Genomic DNA, 21,485 nt, shown 5'->3' on the forward strand with positions numbered 1-21,485 from the left:
ATTAATTTTTAAAAAAAAATTCAAATTTTCAAGAGAATTCAAATATGGGTCCGAACTCGATATATAATGCACCGTGCGCACATTATAATGAATATACAATACATCAAAAATCACAAAAAAAAAAAAAAAAAAGCATTCTCAACTCGATAAATAAGGAGCGTCGGCAGTTGCCATTCGAGAAATAAATTGCACATGTGGTCCTGTGCCTTCTTTTTTTTCTTCTCTTCTTTTCCTTTGTCTTTTTCCCCCACGATTTCAACGAAAGGACGCGCCGAAAAGAGACGAAAGGACGACTCCTTCCCCCTCTCCTTATCACATGGCCTTCGTCTTGATAAGTACTCCCAACTTTTCCCTGGTCCTCTCTCTCTCTGATACCTTACTACACCCGTGGTGGGGCCCGCCCAGGGACCGGACCGGTCCAGTCAACATCGGAGACAGGCTGTCATTGTTGGGGGTGGGGGGGCCCCTCCATCGCGACCGTCCAATGTGAACCCCGGGCGACGTGGGGCGGGGTGTGGGGGCCCCGCCACGTGGCTCTGCCTCCCGCCTACCCCGAGCCGCGGGCCCCACGGGTGTCCTGTCCAATCAGCGTGAAAGATGGTCGGGTCGGGAGGAAGGGGCGGTGGGTGGAGAAGGTACGATTTCTTCGTACCCCTCTCTCTCCTCCCTCCCTCGTGGGAGAAAAGGGGGGGACGATAAGGCAGCGCCGAAAAGTAAAAGGCGCTCAGAGCTGCTCGTTTCGATTTTCAACCAAATGGAAAAAAAAATTAAAAAATAAATAAAAAGCAATAATTGCTCGTGTATATTTTGAAAAAAGTTACTTATGGAGCTGTAACCGCGTTCGTATGGAAAGATATTTGGTAGTCGCTGCGTCGCCCGAGCCGGAGGTGATCATTGGGCGGGCTTGAATCGGATCTTTAGGGTCACGCTTAATTCGTCAATCAAACCCGTTCATCCTCATACGTACAGATTTGAGGATAGGGTCTCGCTTTTTTCGACCAAATACCATTGCTCGGACCGGGTCGGGATAGGCTTGTGGGATGTCGTCTCCGATGATGATCGGGTCTGGCTTGGGGAATCGGACCTTCATGATGCTATTACAATGAGGACACGTGGTTTCATCTGTGGCGTACATAAGTTCATGTTGTAACCCATTAAATGTGACTTTTAATAATATCATGTCGAGAATTAGGAGTAATCCTAGAAATAAGGTATCCAGCTGTATCCCAGATAAAACTGCAAGAGGAGGGACGCCCCCAAGCACGAGATGAGGATGTGGAAATTGCATTACACTGAATATTGTTAATAAGTAAATATCAAAATCCTTGCGAGAAATGCATTATTTTAATTCTAAGTAAATAAAGATTGCCTTACATGCTCCACCTAACTTCTACCTATATGTCTCTTGCCTTAATTTTGTGCAATGTAAGTACTCCTACTCGGCATATAAGATTTCGGAGTAATGGGACCGCGTGCACCCATCTTAACATTCTTTTTATCGGTAAAACGATGAGAATGGGCGATCGGCGTCGGCGATCTCTCGAACGTAATTGTAGGTGTTCCAGACTAGCAACAGAATATTTCGTAACTTAAGGATGAGTACGGGTGCAGGAGGAATCCGTGTCCACCGTGGACCGCCTTGGATGGGACGCATTTTCAGTCGAGCCGGAGTCGAACCTGCTCTACAAACGGAACTAGGGCTAACCCCCGAGGTCGAGGGGCATATCAGGGATTTCGGAAATTGTGACCAGAGAAGTCTCCGAACCACTCGAAAGTAAAACTCTACGTTACTTGCTTGTTAAAAAGAAAAACACTCGACGTTACCGGGTCAATCATCACCGAGGCGATTGCGCACATTCAAACATGTTTGTACCAAAAGTTGAGGGCCGGCCTCCTATTCAGTACCGTTTTCCTATTTCCTGTTCTTCGCATTTCTCATCTGCAGTCGATAAAGTATTTTTGTTAATAAAAAATGATAGCTTATGGATTGGACATGACAAATATTGTTCACAGCTTGCGTGGAATCCAATCAGCATTAACGTGCGGTCCTTAGTAATCTCAAAAAAAATTATTTTCCTTATAGAAAATAAAGGCTTGTCCGTACTAAGACTCGCTCAAACAAGATTCCAGCCCGCTTCGTTCAAAATCAAAATTTTATAACTTTTTTTAGAGAAAATCTAGATTCATAGATGACACGTAGCCGTGTAAATTTTCTTTTCATAGCAACTTAAACTATCGAATTACGAAGGCGCGCGTCGACTTTTTCACTTGTCGAGATTAACTAAACCATTTGACGAGAAAGCCCGTCTTATATCGATCGATTGTTTTGACCCATGAAATGATATATTTTGGCCGATCTTGATTAGGTGGATCTCGAATCGGCTAGCAAGATCTCGTATGATTTGTTGACTTTCCAGTTGATTGCAGAATCAATCGAACGGCGTACTCCGCAATAATGCAATCTAAGAAAATTGAGAGTTATTATTATAATCTCATATATATGTCATAAATGTGAATTATTTTATTAATTTTTGCTTTTGTTGCTATGCTATTTTTTTTTTATTAAGGGTTAATATCATGAAAAATCCTAAACTAGTACACTTGTGACAAATTTACCCCAAACTAATTTTTTGATCACAAAAAACCTCAAACTAACACACTTCTGATAAATTTATTCCAAACTAATTTTTTGACCACCAAAACCCAAAACTGGTATACTTGTGACAAATTTACCTTCTGTTAAATTAGATTAATACTACGAAAAATCATAAATTGATAAATTTGTGACAAATAGATGGGTAAAACACTAAACCGGTACACCCGTCATCTGCCACGTGTCATCCAACTCAGCAATTTGATGTTAAAATCTAACAGAAATTGACAGAGAAGAAATTTATTACAAGTGTACCAGTTTGAGATTTTTCACGATATTAATCCTTTTTTTTAAAGAGAAAGAGCACAAGAATCTACTTTTTTTCAATCTCGTTAATCACTTCTCAACAACCGATGATTCCTCCTAATATTGTTAACATACCTCCTGAGTAGTTACGGGAAGTAATTAACATTGTAAATCATGATTTAAATATGTGTTGGTAGCTGGAAGAACAATGTGATAGAATTGGAAGAACCTTTTTTTTGTAATTATTTTTCCGATCTTACGGCTCGGAGCAACTTTACCTTTATTTAATGTCGAACTAAATTTCTTTCAGAATACACAATTACCGACATGGTATTATTTATGAGCAAATTATTGGCATGGGAATGATTAGCCAACCGAGGCACAGCACTGTCATGACAATAAAATGGTGGTTTTGACGAGTCATCAGGTGACTAACACAAAAGGTGGTATTAGTCAACAAGTTAGGCGGTTAAACATGCCTCCGATTCGCATAATTAATTTCATTTTCTTAGGAAATGCAATGGCCGTGACATAGGATTAGCGAATAATTAAGCTTGGAGATTGGGGATAAATGGAAAGACAAATTCTGTAAGTGTTATTACTGATCGATTCCATGTGATTGATAATAATAATCTCTAGCCACTGCACGGTCGAACTACACCACAGACAAACCAGGGCACTTTAAATCAATAAAAGTATATATATTTTTTTGTTAATGAAAATGACTGTGTCTAGCTTATGGATGGGAAAATCAATTAGACAGAACACCTGCTTACGTGGACGCTGCTACAAGCTGTTGGGCACGTGTATGAATGCTCACCACGGGGTCTTTTCACGTGGATTGAGTTGAAGCACCGATGAATCACCAGCACGCTTGCGTGGAATACATTCATCATTAACGTGTGGTGCTTAGTGAAGAAAGGGCTTGTTATGTACTAAGGATGCATTTATTCCTCGAATAATTAATAATTTTAAAATTATTTTCCTGAATATAATTATTTATATCGCTTATAATAATGAATGAATGAAAAAAAATTATCGTGAATGAAAAATGTTTTCAGTTGACTACTTATTTCAAGCGATACAAGCAATTATTTTCAGGAAAATATTTTTCAAATAATTTATTTTTAGCGAAACATATGAGGCTCGCTTGTTAAAAGACTAGATGAGCTTAACTAAGAAAAGAAGATTCCTTCCCACTTCATTCAAAACCCAATTTTGCAATTGTTTTTTTAGAAATTCAAATTCATAAATGACACATAGCCATGTAATTATTCTTTTCATGGCAACTTAAACTATTGACGTGCAAGCGGCGTGCGAGGACGGTTTTACCTTTCTAGACGAAACATTATCCACTTGTGAGCAGCTAAACCCTCTGATTAGGAAGCCCATCGTAATTAGATATATTGCCGACCCACAATCTTATATTTCACTAATCTTGAATAGGTGAATCTCGAGTCGGTCGGTAAGGTCGATAAGGGGGACAAGTAATTGCGAGGGTCAAAATAGTGGAATTGCGAAAGTAAAAGGGACATTTCTGAATTAATCTACAAAAATATTGGTCCAAAAAGTGTAATAAATCCTGTTTTATTGGAATGCAAATTTTTGGGCCCGTTGCATGGGTCACATTTATTTTATTTTATTTTATTTTATTTTTAAAAAAAAAATCTGTGGGATTGAAATGAAGTTTTTGTTGAAAGAAATTAATGTCAACACAAAACATCAAAATAGAGTGAGAATCTGCATGGGATCCAGCAGATTGCATGGGCAACCTTCAACATGCAATTAGGAGACCATCCATGAACGGTCTGGATTGTATTTGATCTGATGTGATATTCAATCCAACACCCAAAATAAATGATAATTTAATCATGAATCCTCTTATTTTAAATAATAATAATAATAATAATAAACCATGGGTAGCCGCCAAGAAAAATGGTAGATGATACTATGCAGTTCCTGAATCTTTGGCATATATAATAGACCATGCATGATGGATTGATTGATAAGCTATTCTAAAGATAAACAAAGATGTTGTCCACGAATTGATGATGTGGACCTACGCTATAATTGTGCTGATTCATTATTATTTGATTTGTTACTTCAATAATTACACGCTATATTGGCCGATGGTCCTATTCTAATTTCAGGGATAAACCGAATAGTCGACAGTGTAGAATCATTAATTCCTTAAGTGATATACTACGGAATTAGAGATTAATCAATATCGGTCTCACGACTAGTTCAATGTAATTTTACCCTCCTTAATTAACAAATCAAAAATCGAAGTTGTACCAATTCAACATGAATATTATATTTCAACATTTCAAACAGTAGAAAGAAGAAGTTCCATATAATTTAAGTTGATTTTTTATTTCCTTGCTTTATTTTCCAAGCAATTGGCTCATCAGAAATTGCCCATGTCATGAACGTTTCTATCACTTTCAGACCAACATCGTGTGTTTATGACTTCCCAGTTGATTGCAGAATCAGTCAAATGACGCATTGCGCTATTATGCAACCTAAGAAAATCGAAAGTAGTTATTATAAGCGAAGATACATGTCATAAATGTGAATTTTTTAATTATTTTTTTATTTCATTGATATGTTGTTTTTTGAGAGAGAAATAACATAAGAATCAACTATCAATTTAAGCTTTTGGGATGGACTTTCTAACATGATATTAGAGTCAAATTCTACTCAAATTTTATCAAATTCTACATGATGGGTCTCCCGTCACCTATCATTTAAGCTTTTTTATTAGACTTTCTAACATGGTTAATAACTTTTCAACATTCGAATAATTATCCAAAAAGTCCTACATCTATTGCACGGTTGTTAATTCAATCTTAAACTTTTCAATCTTGCCAATTTAGTCTTAAAACTTTTAACGATTTTCTAATAGTCATTTTAGCAAATTTTGGTCAGAAATCGCTGTTGGTGGTTCGATCAGTGTTGGCCATCTACGTCACATGGTCGATGCTAATATAAAAGAATTTTGCAATTTTTTTAATTTTTTTCTTTTTATAAATTTCTTTTCTCTTTTTCTTTTTCATTTTTCTCCTGTGACCGGTCGTCACCCTCTCTAGATTTGGTAAGGGCATTGGTGTCACGGCCCTCACTAGCCAGCCCTCGCTCAGGCGATGGCAACCCTCGCTGGCCATAGGCGAAAAAGAAAAGAAAAAGGAAAACAAAAAGAAAAGGAAAAAAATTTCAAGAAATTAATAAATTTGCAAAATTCATCCACATTAGAGCAGGCCATCCTACATCAGCTACGTCACGTAGGACCACTGGTGTCAACGTTAGCGATTTCCAACAAAAATTAGCCAGAGTGATTACATTGGAAAATCATCAAAAGATTTATGACTAAATTAGCCAAATTGAAAAGTTTATGACTAAATTGGCTGCCGTATAATAGGTTTATGACTTTTGGATAATTTTCCCTTTCAACAATTGATGATTGCTCCTAAAAGTGTTAACATGCCTCCAGAGTAGTTATGAGAGGTAAATGATATTGTAAATAATAAATTAATAATGTGTTGGAAGAGCAATGTGATAGATTAGGTAGATTTTTTTTTAATTATTTTTTTGATCTTACGGCTCGAGTTACGTTACCTTTAGTTAATGTTGAACTGATTTATTTTTTTTTTGAAATTATACAAATATTGACGTGGGGTTATTTATATGCATATTATTGGCATAGGAAAAATTAGTCAACTAAGGTACAACATTGTCATGAAAATAAATAGTCATTAGATGAATTAATCAAAAGGGATTAGTTGACAGGTTTGGCACCTAAATCCCGTAATTAAATTCATTTCTTCCATGGCATTCTTTTCTTTCGTTCTTCGTAATTTTTTCTCAAAAAGTATAATGGGTCTTTTGATATCTCAATCTACAATATGTAGGATATTGAAACTAAAGCGCGAAAAGTGTAAATGAGGAGAATTTCCTGATGGTTTTCGGAAATATTAATTACCCCTTCAGATTTTTAAGTACATTAATATGTTATCACGAGGATCAAAACCCACATTAGGTAATTCTGAAATAAATTCGAGTCTTGAGTTTCTTCTGGGTTTTACAACCTAATCTCAAACTCGATCGAGCATATCAGATCCCGGGTATGATCAACTCAATCCTATGCAAGACTCACCGCCATCTATACCGTGGTTAGTTAGATTAAATTGAAACTCTTAACACGATTGGCAGAACATGATCATCACGTGCGAAATTGTAAGATTGAGATATAGGTCTCCAATGATTAGATGGAACATTTACCAAAAGTTTAAGGACCAAATTGAATAAATTAAAAATTCAATGACCACACTGCATATTTGATCAAAGTTCAATGAGTATTTTTGTAGTTATCCCCTTATACGATGACTGCAAGCTTAAAGCGGTTGGTGATAAATCATTACTTCTTGTATACTTTAAGTCCTATATATAATTAATCTATAAGAATTTTATAATGCCTACTTGAAAGTTTCATGACAGGCAAAGCTGTTGAACGACCTTACTTGGCAATTTCTATATTTGCCAGGTCAAATTAGTTGGCACAGCAAAAGGATTAAATTAAGGGCTTTTTCGATTTTTAATTCCAAGTTTTGCATGAGTGGTTCCCATTGAATGATTGAATATATCGACGAGGAGTCAGGTACAAGTCAGCAAAAACTCCGAATCAAACTGATCCGACGGGGGAAACTTGTACGTAATGTTGGAAAATAGTGCAAAAAATGATTATTGACGATCGAGTCGTTGTCCGCGTGCAGTCCAAAGCGTGAATCACGACATTAAATTTTTAAATGATTTCTTGTATTAATCTAATAGTAATAATTCATGGATGATCACCAAAAATTTGTCGCTTTTTCGTGGAGATCCTAAGAGTAATTATTGATGTACGAATGCTTAATTAAGGAGCAATCAGTCATATGCCCATGTCGTTTTCGATTTAGTGACCAAATTATATTAGGAAACTATTACTAAACTAAAATAAGGCGTCGCTCGAACCACTTTTTGGCATCTAAAGGAGCGCGGGATTTTTTTTTTTTCATCCTCCTTAATCGAGATAGTTACTTCGGGTTAGGTTTTACGGAAGCTACTCCTAACGATTGTGTAGAACGGTCTTATGTTAATGAATGGACCGAAGAGGCGGATCGGACTGAGTCTCATTAGCGGAAATTGACCCGAAATATCATGCGATGTCGTGATTATCATAGATTAGCACGATTATGATCTTTATCTATGTACGAAGATAGTCATTTTATTTATTGTATCATGTCCACAAATCAAGCCAACTTCTAGAGGCGAAACTTGCGGGGCTGTTTCCATCTGAACAATCTAGAAATTCAACGTCAATTTTGTCCAAGTCGATCTTAAGCTTTCCCATGTTTACCTTACACCAATGCAATTAATTGACTTCTTGACTATATATGTGGGAACTGCCAAATGTATCTGGAAAAGAAAATAATGATTACGGCAACTAAACAAATGAATGAAAATCCGCGTACGAAAGGAAATTACGAACTCATGACATTCGAGAAAATTGTCCAAAAAGTGTTATACCTATTGTACAACGGCTAATTAAGTCATAAACTTTTCAATTTATCTAATTTCATCTTAAACCTTTTGATGATTTGTTAATGTAGTCATTCCGATCAATTTTTGCCGAAAATTTGCTAATGCGGCAGCCAGGAGGACTAGCATTGGCAAATCGTCAAAAAGGTTTAGGACTAAAGTTGGTCAAATTCAAAATTATAAGACTGAATTGGCCGTTGTACGATAAATTTAGGATTTTTTGGACAATTATCCTCACGACATTCACTGTAGTTCCCGTAAACATAAAACATAAATGGGCTTAATTCTAAAAAAAAGGCACCAACTTTATCTTGAGTGACAATTCTTGTCAAAACATTTTTGTCTCATAAAAAATTACTAACTTTCACTTAAATTTCAAATTTGGCCCGAACAATTTGAAAATTTCACATTACGATGGCCAAATTTGAGACTCGAGTAAAAATTGGTGCTTTTTATTGAGATAAAAAAAATCGGGGCAAAATTATCGCTTGATGTAAAATTTGTGTTTTTTTTTTTGCGAATAGCCCTTATATATGTGTATGTGTTATATGCCGATTAATTAAGATTACTTATAAATGAGCCTTGCTTGAATCGACATGCATGCGTAGCTTTTTCTTTGTGGGACATAGAATGACGTGACGATGACTAGACATCTAGCTGTACAACTTTAAGTACACATAAAACGATCCACATGTGATTGCGAGTGAACAGACCATGTCTGCCCTAGCCCTAGCCCTACCATATCTCTACGCACTGTCTAATCCAATTCATTTTTGGGTCCACTATTTTGATTCCTATTTATGGACCCGCGAAAAATTATGGGCGAAAATTAAATGAGTAGTACCACAAAAAACAAATTTGCAAACCGACATGTCACGTTTACCCTATATTACCTTTCGCGTCACAAAAAAATTCCAAATTAAAACACCGTCGACAAATCTATCAAAATCTTAGGATAAAATTAGGGATTTCATTAGGTTTTCGAAGTGTAAGGGAAATTTTTAGGCCAAAATTAGCAGATTTCTCAATCCCAGTTCATTTTTTCTAGATCTAGCTCCCCAACGACGTTGTATAGGAGAGCCTTTATGATGAATTTCCACATTGGATACATGTAGCACATTAATTATACGTTGTTTGTCACGTGTGTTTTCACATCAACGATAATATCGGGGAGAAGCCAACGGAGGTAATATTTTTCATGGATATACTAGTTTGAGATTTTTTTGTATTATGAAAATTAGTTTAAGGTAAATGTGACACGAGTTACTAGTTTGAGATTTTTTTTGTAGTATTATCCAAAGAATTAAACCATACTCGATAGAATCAATTTGACAAATTTAAGGGCTTGATTGCACTTTTTGCAAGTTTCAAGATTCGATTACAACTTCGTGATAAGTTTTATGATTTTCAAGACACTTATCTCGATAATTTATGCTGGCGTTTTCACATCTACTCGTTTCTTGTCGTTTTTCCCGATTTTAATTTCGGCCCCGCCGCTTGAAATGGAGACTTTTACTCACGAACTGACCAAGAAATTAGAAAAAAAAAAAAACAAGCAGTAATGTGAAGCCCCAGAAAAATATTATATTGAATTGAATTGAGTTGAATTAGACTAAACTGAAACGACGCGTCCCAATTTTGTCGCAGGCGAAAAACGTTACGAAATTAAGTGAAGGCAAAACGCGGTCCCCACGTGGCTTTGGAAAAGACCGGTGTAGTAGTAGGAGGGAGTCGTTCGGTGTGGATAGGATCGCCACCACTGCATATTTATTAATTTATTATTCACAAAAAACACTCACTTTATTTTTTTATTATGAAAGAATAAAAAATAAATAAATAATAAAGTGAAAAGGGGGAGGGAGTGATAAGTGTGACCCCGACACGGTATAATGATGATCGCCACGGTCCCTGTCTGTCCGTACGTTTGTCTCCGTTCTCACCTGCTATTTCAAATGGCTTTATTTTCTTTTCTCTTTTTTTTGTGTGGAAAATACCATTAAAAAAAACCCCAAAATGACACTAATGTCCCGATTTTTTGTCACGCTGGTACAATTTTGAAGGTTTTGGCGACACGAAAAAGGGGGTTAATTGTCAAATCGGTCACGAACACGTTTTATAAAAATGTCAATTCAGTTCTTAACTTTTCAATTTTGTTAATTTGGCTCCAAATCTTCTTGCAAAATTTCCTTCCGGTTAATTTTCGTTGGAAATCGTGATGCAGTAGTGTGCCCGCGTAAAATGGCTAATATCGACTGGACCGCCGAGTCAGCAATTTTCGATAAAAAGTGATCGGAATGATTTCATTGGAATTTTGTGCAAAATGACTATAGGAATTGGGTTTTTTTTTTTTCATACCGGCATTGCCGTGAGCATGGATTATGATTTTTTTCGACACTATAACAATTTTAGGTATTTGTATCGCGACGGATATTAGGTTTTCGGCGGTATTAATAAACTTTTTTTTTTTGCATAATTTTTTAACTAACGAGTCATTTTAGCGGGGGAACAAGAGCAATCCAAGCGACAAAGCACGTGGTGACACGTATCCCAAATAGTACAATGATTGTGAAAGCGATGTTGATCGCCGTGACCCCAACAATATTTTTTTTGTTACACATGTTTTAAAGATTAAATTTGTGCAAAAAACTGTTGTGGTCACTAGAATGTTTCAGAATGTTTAACATAATCAAACGGTGATTATTTTAATTATAAGCGGAAAAGGTTGATTTACATCGATAATTTTCGTGATTAAGAAAAATAAGAATGTTGTAATTAGTAGCTGGAGGCCACTTAAGAAAAGATTTTTTTTTCTAATGTTTGAATTATTGGGTCACTTTGATTTCTTTATTGACCAATATAGAGGATCCAAGGATATAGACATAATTCTCCATAATTATGCGTACCTGAAATTGAAAATTTTAAAAAACCCTACTTTTGAACCGTTGGGTTTTTACTTCTTTGTCCTTGTTGAAATCGTTGGTACATAACTCGAATTCTCGACCTCCCTCTCCCTTTCGAAGAAGAAGAGAGATGCCACGGAAAGAAAGGGCCGTCGAATATTCGCGACTTTTATTTACATGTATACAATCAGATCATACATATACACGTAAATAATTAGGGCCGTCATGTTATAATTTGGGGTAGAAAAGTGAAATCTGTAACATTTCTGAAAAAAAGAAAAAGAAAAATTAAATAAAGAAACTCCTTTCGCTATCAGAACGCATTAATTCTTCATGACTCATTCTCAATTTACAGTTTAAAAAGAAAGCAAAGCCTTATCAATTTATCACTTATAAAAATAAAAACGGCATGAAAAATGCTGCAAGAAAGGGCTCGAATTATTAAATACATTTTTTTCATAATTTTTCCTTTTCTTTTTCTTTTGGGGGTGATGACAGCGATTTTTGCCGTATTTTCGAAAGGACAAGCGTGAATCCTGACTTTCAAAAGGGCCGCCGAGCATTCGCGACTTTTATTTACATGTTTATATAATTAGATCATACATATACACATATATAATTAGGGCCGTCATGTTATCACCTGGGGGTGGAAAAGTGAAATCGGTAACATTTCTTAAAAAAAAAAAATAGAGAGAAAAATTAAATAAAGAAACTCCTTTCGCTATCGGAACGCATTAATTTCTCCGTTTTCTATTTTCGAACAAGTCCCATCTTCACTCGCATACGAAAGACGAGCCGCCTCGTGCCACTGCCGGCGAGCTAATCTCACCAAATTCTTCACGACCCATTCTCAATTTTAAAAAAAAGAAGAAGAAGCAAAGCCTTATCAATTTATCACTTATAAACATAAAAACACGGCATGAAAAATGCTGCAAGAGAGGGCTCGCATTATTAAATACATTTTTTTTTGGTAATTTTTCCTTCTTCTTTTTTTGTTTGTTTCTTTCGAGGGTGACGACAGAGATTTTCGCTGTATTTTCAAGAGGACAAAAGCGTGAAACCTGCCTTGCGCTCTTCTCTCGCCATTATATAAACCCTCCTTCCTCCCCTCACTCATTTCACATTATTCTCTTCGCAGTTCCCACTCATCAAAGCTCGCAACGCCTCTTGCCATCATCACATTCCAAAACACAGAGAGAGAGAGAGAGAGATGGGGAAGGAGATAGTGAGCGCGGAGGAGGAGGAGATGCAGAGGTGGCTGGCGGAATCCTCGTACCCCTCCTCGTCGTCGTCGTCGGGGCATCAGCAGCAGCAGCAGCCGGAGCTGCCGCTGCTGTCGCTGAACCACGTGTCGTTCGTGTGCAAGTCGCTGGCCGAGTCCGTGAGTTTCTACGAGCGCGTCCTGGGCTTCGTCCTCATCAAGCGGCCCTCCTCCTTCAACTTCGAAGGCGCTTGGTAAGTCCCGCCCCCGCGCCTCCCTTTCTGTTTTTTTTCGCCCCTCCGAATCAGTGCTTTGAAGATCGCACTGCGTCGGTCGGACCGGCGGTACCGGCCCCGGTCTTCGTGGTTTGGCCGGTCCCATCGGACACGAAACGTGAGTATGATTCGAGCTTCGGTGTCGAATTGTGTTGATTTTGTGGTCCTATAGTTTTTGAGGGCTTCCAAAGAGAAATTTACTCCCCTGTGGTCCACATTATCAAAACACCTTGGACCTGCTGTGCATCTTAGCCTAACTTTACTTGACTTGCGCTAGATCATCTTGTTTTCCTTTATTGTAGCAGCCTTTTCTAAAGTGCTTTGTGAACCGTGTAGTTTGGAAAAGAAGGTGACTAAAGAGTAAAACATGTGGTGACATGGGTTTGCCATCACATGTCACCACCACCATCATCGTCATCATCATCATCATCATCATCATCTTTGTTTAATTTGCTCTTTTTAATTTGACAAAGGGCCCCAAGTGCGCTGGCGAGACAATCATTATGGATATTTATAAATTTTTTTTATAAAACTATTTTCTTGGAAAGAAAAGAGAAAAAGAAAAAGAGAACAGGATTGGTTTCTCGATGGGTCAGACCAGCTTCAGGTGCAAAGCAGTTAAAAGACACTATGATAAAACTGATATTCTTAAGTATGTTGTAAACCAGCGCTTTCAATGCATTTGTTAAGTATATTAAATGAAAGTTAATTTAATTTTCAAAATGATGATTGTGGAAATTTTTCTCAATTACTTGCCTCATAGGTGTTCAGGAAAATTTATTAACAAGACCCTGCTTTTAAAGCAGGTAGGTGATTGTCCTAAGTTTGGGATAACCAAATTGTGTCCACTTTCCACCAACTCTTTTGACTTTACAATCTTACCTTTTAATCAGTTGAACAAGAATAAGTCTCCAATCCATCATCACCTGATAGCTCCTTTGTGGCAGTTCTGTTTAGGTAGATGTTTAGGTTTTTTGAACTCACATGTACAATAGTATGGTGAATTCCATTGATTTTTTTCTCGGGCGAAGATTTGTCGAATTCGAGAAAGATGTTCGATACGTGAGTCGATGGTGCGACCGGATTTGATGATAGGATTGGCCTTCTCCGTTTCAGGCTGTTCAACTATGGAATTGGCATCCACTTGCTTGAAGTGGACGATGTTCCGGCAAAGAAAGGGGCGATAAATCCCAAGGACAACCACATCTCCTTCCAGTGCGCCGACATGAAGCTCGTGATGAAGAAGCTCGAAGAGATGAACATCGAGTACGTGACCGCGGTCGTCGAGGAAGGCGGCATCAAAGTCGATCAGCTGTTCTTCCATGACCCGGATGGTTACATGATCGAGATCTGCAACTGCAACAACTTGCCGATTCTTCCCCTGTCCTCTTGCCCTCTCAAGCTCCCCAAAACCAACAAGAACCCATCGCCATCCACATTGTATGGCAAGTTCGACAATCGGAGTTTGGACATACAATGTGCCATAGAAGTCGCGAATCAGATGATGGACAACTTGGTGAAGAACATGTTCGACATCTCGATATAAAGCCAAATCTGGTATTCGATGCCGAATTTTGCTGAGAAATTCGAAGGACCCCTTTTGTGTATAGAATTTGCCCAAGTCTCTCTCTCTTAATGCTGGTTGCAAAATGAGTGTAAAGATTTGAAAAATAAGGACATGTTCCAAAGTCTGAAAAAAAAGTACAAGCAAATTCAATCTTTGTTTCAATTAGTAGTGTCTGTCCTGTTTCCCCTTTTCGGTTCGGTTGTAAAGGCTTTTCAACCCTCGGGTTGTCGATTCCATTACTGTAGCTTCAAATTATAAGTGATATTCATCTATTGTTGTATTGTGATAACTTCTGATTGGACTCATGAAAATTAGCGCTGCTTTGGGGAAGCTTCGGTACCAACTCACCAGCCATTGCAAAACTAAGTCAAACGACTGACCTACACAAGCTATAATCAGCAAAAATTGCCTAGCTATAAGAACGTTGAGTTCACAAATGGTTCAAAGATCTTAGAAGAGCACAGATGCATTGTTACAAGGAAATGGAAGGACAGAGATCAAGAACTCTTCGAATAAGTTACAGATTGGGTCTTTCGAAGATATTTGCCCAAGCCATAGCCAATTTCAAGCTAGTGGACATTTCAACTCAACAAGACATCTCAAGAAAGGTCAAGTGGCCGTAACATACATGATAATGGGGGCTGACCCACATGAGCACATCACCTAAACGATATAGTTACCGAAACCAAAAACCTATATTCGCAAGTTGCCGCTCCTAGTCTTCGAAGCCATCTTGCGAGTCTTTCAGATGCTTCTGTCCCAATTACAATACCATCTCTCCAGTTCCTTGCTCTGTACATTTCATTCTCTCATTCATAAGAATACAGCACGAGGGCCAACTTCATAATAACTGTGGAATTTCTTTAACTTAAATATGGACATCTAAATGCAATACATAACTCGAACAAGATTAGAAAGGCGAAAAAGAAGTCCAAAATCTGATGACCAAGAAGATAAATAATGCAATACAAATCTTCCTACGATCTTCTTCCTGCAAAATTTGAGGCATCCTCAACTCGACATTCTCATCCTCAGCTCCCACATATCGACGTTTTTGCTTTGTCGAGGATATCCTGTGGCATCACAACCCTGAACACTGCATAGTGATGGTTCAAGCTTTTTTGGCCCTGTAGCCGGTGAACGCTGCCCAACGCTCCCGCACTCGGATTTGGAAAAGCGTAAAACACACGCCTGATTCTCTGATGCACAAGTGCCATCGCACACCTTAAACAAGACGAGATGTAACAGCAAAGCTCAATATCAGGTAATTCATCACTCTATTTCAGAAAATCTACAACTCTTTAACGCTTGTTGTGCCAAATGAAATGCAACTCTCCCTCTCAAATGTGAAAAATATCTAATCTAGAAAGACGACAGGAATGTAAAGTGCATGTGCAAAGAACCACTACTGTCTGAGGCAGAATCGCAGATATTTTGGGCAAAAGGGTAATCAGCCAAATAGCCTGCACATGCACCAAACCAGACAGTTGCAGTTGATTTGTTTTAACTTACATTGTGCATGGCTCCCAAACAAGGTAGATGTCATTGCCAGTGCACAAATACGGTCTACTAGAGAGATCACCATTTCCATGAGCATCATCATTTTTGTCACCATCGTCGACCTGAATTCCCACAATTATATAGAAGTCAGTGCCAAGCTGAAATATTGTCTGATTAAATGCAAAGAAGAAGCAGAGAATCAAGCTATAGGATCAAATGCAATAGTTGGTTCCATATGTTCAGTGCCAAATAATCCTCGAGCATTTCACCTTTAGTGCCGACTAGTTATTTGGTGGACAGTGCATGTATTATTGGTTGAGTATACGTTGTCATCAAAAGTTGTTCACCTAATAATCATCGTATATACAGAGTTGACCATTAGCAAGTCTATCGAGAAAATGAAATTGACTAAGGGATGATTATAACATGCACCCAACCAACGATCCGAGAGCTAATCGGAGTTTGAGTTGAGCAATAATAGATGAACTACTATGACGATATTCGCAAATGTTGAGAAACGATCATCCACTTCAAAACAAAGAAACAGATGACACTTAGATGCCGTTGTCATGCTGGAAAGGCTTGCCAGGATTTCCTTCACATGTAAAGGAAAAGCTTACGTCAGTGCCATCAGTTTTCCGTCTTTTTGCTTGAGACTTTGCAGGAGATAGAATACACTCTTCTTTAGTAGCTTCATCTTTGTATCTCACATCAGGGAATAAGCATCTGTCCCTAGCAGCAGATGATTCAATGGCCACCATAACAGCATGTCGCAACGGGTGCCAAAATGAAGAGCTCCTGCGAGTCTGTTCATCTACCCACCACCGAGGATGTAGACAAGAAATGGATGTCGCAACTTGCTCTGGCCCACCTGAGGAACAGCGCTGAAGACCTAATTCATGTTTTATCCATCCAGTCATGTCAGCAGGAGATTTGGTGGAACTACTAAATTCAGCACCAACTTCTGTTTTTGGAGTATGCCAAGAGCAGACTTCATCACATGCCCTTGCAATCACTTGATTAGACAGAGGATCTACAATGGCTGCAGCATTGACCACCTGTAGACAAGAGAAGGGTGTAACAAAAGCAGAATTTGTGCAATTTCCACAACATAAGAGGTGCATACGCCAGGATATATCAAAAATTGGACGCACAACTGGGGAGCAACATGAAGTGCTATAATTCCTTCCCAAAACCTCTATTTTACTATGTCTATGCATGAACATTTTAAGGGACAACTGTCTAAAGGACCCAACCTTCGAAATGATTGGATTGTTTTCCCCTATTATAGAAAAGATTTCTTCTTGTATTTTGGTACAAAAGTCAATAAACATGACTTTCACATAAAAACTTCACTTTCCTGTCAAGTTGATTACAACAGGTAAATCTCACTTCCTGTTACTGAACCCAAAATGATTCCCATGAGCCAACGCGAGCTATGGTGAACCCTCTAAGGCTTGATGGGAAAAATGTTGAAAGTTCAAACACGAGCAGTTAGAAATGATACTCATCAAGCATGTACACTAGTCTGAGAAATAATTAGATGCAAAATTGAAGAATCAAACAAAATTGCATTCATTAATCACAAGTTAATGTCATACCCGAACACTTACCACATTACCATGAGATTTCGCCAATTCCAGAGCATAGTTCATAAAACTTACAACTGATCGTGAGTCTTCTTCACTAAACCCAGTTATGCCACTGATATTGCTGCTATGTGGAAATCAGAAGTCAAGAGAACGTATCAGTATTGACATAACTGCACATAATACACATGAATATAGAGGAACAGATAGTTCCTTGTGATCATTGACAAGAAGTAAAATTAGGACATGCAAAAAAAAAGAACAAAGATTTGCACAAACTCCATTGAATTGCATCATGCAAAGTGGTGAAGCTTAAGTTTGATTGCAAAAGGAGAGAGAGGAGAATAATAAGACTTAAACATGGCCTAGTGCCTTTAAAAGAGTGATTTTCAACCAACTAGGCAACCCTTGGTCTATATAGTCATGATTCATTAGCAGCCATTATGCATGATGGAGATGGCTTGATCAGTTATTCCTTGAGAGTAACTTCTCTCGTTTATCTATGACCCAAAACTTCTCTTGGTCCAGATGCAACCAAAACTGATATAACTCAGCTGAACGAAGTAAAATCAATCACATCATAAATTTCTAAAAACAAAGCTCATCAAATTTGAGATGAAACTGCAACTTTTTGTAAGTATTTGGTTTTCAGACTCCAACTTCCAACTTATCTACTTGGAAATAAATTATGAAAGAGGTAAAAAGGATAAAATGAACACCGAAAGCTGCCCAAGAGATTCTTGAAATTCCTAAGAAAGTTATCCCGGAAAAACCACCTTAACCTGCTGCTTACTTAGACACAACATTAGAATCAGAGACACCTGCACATGCTGATGCAAATACCCTAAGCCTGCAAAAATGTCCTAAAACATGATGTCAAAATGTTCTTCTTAAGACATGAACTTGCATTACTGCTACTGATGGGAAAATTTAAAAGAGACGTACTAGGTTGGTGGATGGTATGAGGTGGGCCATAGCTTGCACTGTTCTACCCACTCTTCCTTTGATGATGCAGCATATTTGCAGACCTATCGCAAATTAGCACGAATAAGTACAAAGAACAAAATCCCACTTTGCCATCACATAATGAAGTGAAACAATGCCATTTCTGGCTACATGTTACAGGAGTTCTTATGTAGTATATCTTCTTACAAGCATGTTTGAATTACAAATATATACAGGTTGAGATAAGCATGATATGCAGCAGATAAAGCATTAAAATTTTATTTACTACTAATAGACTTTCTTAATATCAAATAATCTGTGCACTTTGAAAAATTTGAGAAGGATTCACACTTTTACCTTAACATGAGATAGGATATGGTATATCCTAAACCGTCTTTATTCCAGGCTATAAACATGGCTTCTTTTCATGCCATAATGAACTTAAACAAACAATTTACATGATGAAAAAGAAAAATGACAAATTATTCAAGAGATGGAAATTTCATTTAGGTTTGAAAGCCAAATTGATCTACATATACAGTGACATCCTATCCAGTCACTGAAGTGCTATGTTACAGTATCTAATGCCATTGACAATGCAGGTATTTACTGTTGCTTTATAACGATGAACCAGTAAAGATGTTCCGACTATTCATTCACTTGAAAGTACAGTTCACTGGATGCGGACATAATAGAGCAAACAATATTAGTATATGACAACCAATACCAAGAAGCTCTCTTTGGCATAATAACCTATAAAGCATTGAAAAAAAACCTACAAAGACCAAAAGAAATTCCCAAGCGAAGCCCATAATTGTCCACTTTGGTCATAAACACAACTATACCTCCTAAAGCAGCAGAAAGGAGATCATTGCGAACAAACTCTTTTCAGCTAAACGACAGTTTGATGCAGACTTATCAACGGATATGCATTAGTTACTTAAATGAGATGTCCCGTCAAAACATAACTGAGGGAGAATTCGTGAAATAAAATTTTTCTAGAACTTGCTACATGTGAGAAGAGAAAAGGCATGAACAGATGTCAAATGCGCTAGCGGTTAATGGTAATGTAAGATGCTCCGAAAGTAAACATCACCACTCACGGATACCATAACTTGTCAAAACTGCTTATGGTTCTCTCTACAAGTTATTGAAGATAATGTAAAATATGGGAAAATCAACATGAAATGCTAACAAGAAAATAACCCACTTTTGCCACAAAAGGACTCAACTGATAAGAATTAATTACATCCTTCACGTCACATGGAATTCCATCAAAATCACCATTTTCAGAAGCCAGACATAAGATCACTGATAGCTGAATTTTTCCTGTCAAATACAACAACCAGACAGTTCAAGAAATCCATAAGAAATCAGTTAAAGCATTGTTGAAAAGCTGGGTAGGTAAAAGATGATTTGTCGACGAAAAAATACAAACACCTATCCCGGGTTTCCACCAAATGGACCTTGCATAGGAAATAATTAGAAGATTCTTCGAGACGATAACCAGTTCATCCTCAAAAGCAAATTAATGTTTTTGTTTGGTTTCTTGTTGTCTCAACTTTCTGATCTTTCAATCCTATTTACTTCCTGCTAATGTTCCTTTTCCACGCATCATGTGCACATAAGAGGAACTGTCATCCTATTCAATCAATTCTCATGATTGATAAGGGAAAAACAACAAACTGAGCACTTAAATTAACAATCAATATGGGTTGTTTTCATAATTGTTCATCAGGTTTCTCAACGCCTTACAAAGCTAATACATATTAGAAAACAAGCTAAAGACAACCAATGGTAGCATTTGAGTTTCAGCAGAAAACATTCTTCCTGGATGAGGCATTTTGTTTTTCATAATAGTCCCTCAAAAGAATTCCCAGCAGTAGAAGGAGAATATTTAGGATTTGCAAGCAGACTGGAGGAGGTAAGGACACCCCTCATTCACCCCACATCATAATCAAACCATCCATCAAAAACCACAGCTTCATCACTCTAGAGTGTGGCTTAGGAGAAAGTGTCTTGTAGAGGAATTACACCAATTATGTGAATACGACTTTAAATATCTAAGGCTGATTGACTCGCTATACTCAAGTTAATGACTTACGCTGCTTCCAATGCAGAAAAAGCTTTCTCATAGCTTTGGGGCTTCAAAGTTCAGATACAATTTCTTCGATCTGATGACCACTGACATGCATATGGGATCAGAAGATTCTGTTCCCTCTTTTCTATTACTTGAAAAGCAGTAAGTACCCAGGACTGATGTCTGATCAAGAACTACACGCGTGAGTATAAACAACATACAATTATTTCCTGTTAAACGACCTTGGCACGGAGAAACAATATTTCGATGATCTTTATAGAACTTTTAAAGGGTAATCCAGCAACAAAAGGCAATAGAAAGACCTAGTTAAGCAGCTGCACAATTCCAAAGACGCGAGAAACGATGGTGTTCAGATATGATTATCATCAAGTGACCAATCACGCCAGTAACGAAAAGAGACACCGCTATGCTCATGAACCCAGAATGTACCTCCTTCCAGACACTTCTTCTTCACCCGCTTCACGTGATGGAGGTCCTCCAATGGCGCAATTTGACTCAAACGCCTGACCCGTACCCGAAAAAAAAAATTCAGACTCCCAAATTTGAGCGCAAAAAATCAAACCAGAAGCGCAGAACGAGCTCAATACATAAGAGCCCAACACCGAGACTGACCTTATGATAGTGTTCGTGAGCTTCGGCTGCTCAATCTGAGCGGCTACCACGTCCACTGCTTGCAAAAGAACACAACAAAACGCCAATTGAGAAGCGCAAAACGATTCGTTCAGTCGTCTATGAAGAAGAAACCTGTGAGTTGCTGATCAGGCGGAACCGGCGGCCTGCCAGGGACGTGGACGATCCGCCACGCACCGTTCTCGCCGCTCATTGTTCTTCGCAGCTATCTCCGGCGACCGGCCCAACGGGGAGGCGATCGAGCACGGAAGCGGAGGGGAAACCGTAACGCCGTCGGTCGGTGGTGGCGGAGCTCGACGGCGGC

General features: G+C 38.0%; 2 protein-coding genes across 5 annotated transcripts; one reads left to right on the forward strand and one right to left on the reverse strand.

Moving 5' to 3' along the window:
* The first annotated feature begins 12,537 nt into the window (after window positions 1–12,537).
* On the forward strand, window positions 12,538–14,705 carry LOC130136672 (glyoxylase I 4-like). Its single transcript, XM_056306778.1, has 2 exons — window positions 12,538–12,828; window positions 13,966–14,705. Exons 1-2 carry the CDS (start codon window positions 12,584–12,586, stop codon window positions 14,393–14,395), a joined length of 675 nt encoding a protein of 224 aa, XP_056162753.1. The 5' UTR covers window positions 12,538–12,583; the 3' UTR covers window positions 14,396–14,705.
* A 387-nt stretch (window positions 14,706–15,092) lies between these two features.
* LOC130136671 (tRNA-specific adenosine deaminase TAD3-like) lies at window positions 15,093–21,485 on the reverse strand. Of its 4 annotated transcripts, none has more exons than XM_056306775.1 (9): window positions 21,296–21,485; window positions 21,164–21,218; window positions 20,981–21,054; window positions 19,700–19,779; window positions 18,451–18,533; window positions 17,530–17,629; window positions 16,537–16,974; window positions 15,929–16,038; window positions 15,093–15,640 (listed from the first exon to the last, which is right to left on the reverse strand). In XM_056306775.1, the coding sequence occupies exons 1-9, from the start codon at window positions 21,372–21,374 to the stop codon at window positions 15,448–15,450; spliced, it is 1,212 nt and encodes a 403-aa protein (XP_056162750.1). In that variant the 5' UTR covers window positions 21,375–21,485; the 3' UTR covers window positions 15,093–15,447. The 4 variants fall into 4 exon arrangements, with proteins under 4 accessions (XP_056162750.1, XP_056162749.1, XP_056162751.1 ...); XM_056306774.1 differs by having other exon boundaries at window positions 19,661–19,779; XM_056306777.1 differs by lacking the exon at window positions 15,093–15,640 and having other exon boundaries at window positions 15,925–16,038; window positions 19,661–19,779.

Source organism: Syzygium oleosum, unplaced genomic scaffold (genome assembly GCF_021117445.2).
Source record: "Syzygium oleosum isolate NSW1041296 unplaced genomic scaffold, Sole_v2.1 Sole_v2.47, whole genome shotgun sequence".
In the NCBI taxonomy this organism is placed as follows: domain Eukaryota; kingdom Viridiplantae; phylum Streptophyta; class Magnoliopsida; order Myrtales; family Myrtaceae; genus Syzygium; species Syzygium oleosum.

Excerpts from the sequence above, each read along its gene's own strand:
- LOC130136671 (XM_056306774.1), bottom strand. The coding sequence starts at position 21,374 with ATGAGCGGCGAGAACGGTGCGTGGCGGATCGTCCACGTCCCTGGCAGG. Across the intron at positions 18,534-19,660 it reads TGAGTCCTTTTGTGGCAAAA|GTCTGCAAATATGCTGCATC; the intron begins GTGGGTTATTTT and ends AATTTGCGATAG. Across the intron at positions 16,039-16,536 it reads GGAAAACTGATGGCACTGAC|GTCGACGATGGTGACAAAAA; the intron begins GTAAGCTTTTCC and ends GTGGGAATTCAG.
- LOC130136672 (XM_056306778.1), top strand. The coding sequence starts at position 12,584 with ATGGGGAAGGAGATAGTGAGCGCGGAGGAGGAGGAGATGCAGAGGTGG. Across the intron at positions 12,829-13,965 it reads TTCAACTTCGAAGGCGCTTG|GCTGTTCAACTATGGAATTG; the intron begins GTAAGTCCCGCC and ends TCTCCGTTTCAG.